The sequence below is a fragment of the Myotis lucifugus genome, unplaced genomic scaffold (genome assembly GCF_000147115.1).
Source record: "Myotis lucifugus unplaced genomic scaffold, Myoluc2.0 scaffold_56, whole genome shotgun sequence".
NCBI classification, from domain to species: domain Eukaryota; kingdom Metazoa; phylum Chordata; class Mammalia; order Chiroptera; family Vespertilionidae; genus Myotis; species Myotis lucifugus.
The window spans coordinates 4300337-4302855 of record NW_005871104.1 but is presented as its reverse complement, the minus strand read 5'-3'; the positions used below and the strand labels follow the sequence as shown (position 1 = coordinate 4302855).

The following is a 2519-nucleotide window of genomic DNA, read 5'->3' as shown; positions in this document are numbered from 1 at the left end:
ATGAAAATGTCCTATCGCTCCCAGCTTCAAAAACCTTGGGGGACTCTGTCTCATCTGAAGGAAAGTCAAAGCTGTTCTGATGTGCATCCCACCCCCCAATTTCTCCCTACATGGGCAGTGACCTCCGCCTAATACTGTCTAATCTGGGGCTCCTTCACTCACACCTCTGTCATCTTCACCTGAAGCTCTAAGTCTTGGCTCTTTGCATCTGGAATGCTTCCTGTCTACCTTACAGTAGGGGACCTCCCCCTAATGATCTCTGCTGTGGGATCTCTCCTTGCTGACTGTGGACCACAGGTTTATAATACACCCCAATGTGATGGGAGTGTTCTCTTTGTGGGTGTCCTGTTCTGCAGCTCAGTAGGAAACGTCTGAAAATATGGCCTGCTCCTTGTTCTTCCTCCTCCCTCTCCAGTCCCTGGAAAAGGAGAGAAGCCCATTAAATTGACAGATGCTCTTTCCATGGAATTGGCAACTCTGACTTTTATTTGCTTCCCATCAGGTAAGGCACCTGTATATCTGCGATTTCCACAAAAATTTCATCCAAAGTGTACGAAATAAAAGGAAGAGGAAGACAAGTGACGATGGTGGAGATTCTCCTGAGCACGACACTGACATTCCTGAGGTAACGGTCAAAAGCATCGGCTTGAGAAAGCTGGAAGGATGGGTTCTAATCTGGTCCTTACCTCTGGCCTGGTCTGCTTTTTTGTGCTAAAAAGTCATTTTAGTCCCTTTGTTTTGCTGTGGTTTATTTGAAACGTGAATCACAGAATCAGAGTAATACTGAATCTGAGAGCTGAACGCTTAGAAATGGACTGGTCTGACTGCCCCATCATTTTACAAATGGGCACAAGGACCTGAGGTCACACGGACAGTTTGGGGGCTCCGGTCTGGTGCCCTTTTCAGTAGCCACACAGCCTTTTTGTAAGAAACCCCTGGCAAATGGTTAAATCCAACCACAGTGTCAAGTTTTTTCAAACTTTGTTTTTGTCTTAAAGTTGGAGACTGAGTTTGTATGGTTTGGGGAAGTCACTTCCCCTCTGTTTTCTAGGCTGCAAAATGAAGGCATAAGTTGTCAGTTTATCCCAGCTCTGATTTTCTGTCACTCTCCAATTCCTGGTCCAGGCTTGTTCCCAAGGATCATTCCAAAGTCATTATACTGGACCAGAGTTCTCAACCCTGGCACTATTAACATTTGGGGCCAGGTAACTCTTGTTGTAGGGGCTGTCCTGTGAATTGTAGGATGTGTAGCAGCATCCCTGTATTCTACCCACTGGATGCCAGTCACACCACTCCCTGAGTCATGATGATAAAAAAATGTCTCCAGACATTGCCCAATGTTCTCGGGGTAAAGGTGGGGGACAGAATTGCCCCATGTTGAGAACCACTGCACTAGACGATGAGACCTAGGCTTCTCAAACCAGAGGCCGCCTTTCCTTCAGAGTGCCAGTGTCCATTAAACAAGGCTACAGGAAGGAATATCGGATTCTTTTTCTACTTAAATTGTTTTCACTTAAGACTCAGCAAAGAAGAACTGTTTATAGTGTACATTGAATATTTGACGCATGAATATTTCATAAGGCAATGGCCTTTTAGCACTCAGTGGAAATGACTGTAGGAATAGAAAGAGTAGGCGGGCTTTTATCTGCAGATGAGGAAACCTTTGAAAATATAGCCCTTACCCTCTGCCCCTCCCTATGCCCCTTTTTTAATATTGGTTTAATGTATCTTCCAATTGCCTCTAGCATTATTAAATTTTATAAAGAAATGGATGTATTCAATTTCTAAATGCTTTTCACAAAATAAAAAAAAGAAAAAGGTTTGAGGAATGTTTTGAAAAGAATGAAGGACTTTGGTCCCTCATATTGATCATTCATTTTGTTTTTAAGTGCTCTCCACCTGCCTGAAGCAAGAACATCTCTTTTAGAGGCAGGTAAAGGCAGCCCAACTTTCTGGGCCTTCAATGTTTCATGACTGTGCAGCTTTCCTCTCTTCTGTGTTAGGAGAAAAAGGGGGGGTCCTTTCCCCTTTGTTATCCAGTCATCTGCAGAGACCCTGACCCTAACCTGCTGATTTGTACACTCGCCACAGTAGCTTTTGAGCTTTCTCTGGAGGGTTGTTAAGGATTCTAATACCTGAAGGCTGAGCCTAGGAAATCACTATTTGAGAATAACAGTACTTCCCACTGTTCTTCACGCTTCTCTATCCAGTCTGCTGCCAAACTCTGGCCTGTCTTCCTTCAGGATGTCTGTCTGGTTTGACCTTTGCTCATGCCTGGTTTCCCCCTCTAGTATCACCACCCCTCCAAAGCTCTGCTTCATCATCTCACTTCTGGATCGTTGCTACAGCATCTCCCTCTGCCTGTCCCCGCCCATCAAACCACCTCTAGATCCATCTTCCTGGAACATCACCTGGCATGCTACCACCCAGTTTCACTCCTTAACCCCATCAGGATTGCTTATGACCACCTAGCCCATCTATTCATTTCCTGGCTTTCTGGGGTTCCATGAAATTCTCAC

General features: G+C 45.0%; 1 protein-coding gene across 1 annotated transcript in view; it reads left to right on the top strand.

The window, feature by feature from the left end:
* The first annotated feature begins 473 nt into the window (after nucleotides 1–473).
* The window catches only part of SAP30L (SAP30 like), a 9199-nt gene continuing 7153 nt past the window's right edge, over nucleotides 474–2519 (top strand). The window contains exons 1-2 of the mRNA XM_006089103.3: nucleotides 474–625; nucleotides 1890–1929. Coding sequence (XP_006089165.1) covers nucleotides 585–625; nucleotides 1890–1929 — 81 coding nt within the window. The 5' untranslated portion in view covers nucleotides 474–584. The remainder of the gene's footprint in view (nucleotides 626–1889; nucleotides 1930–2519) is intronic.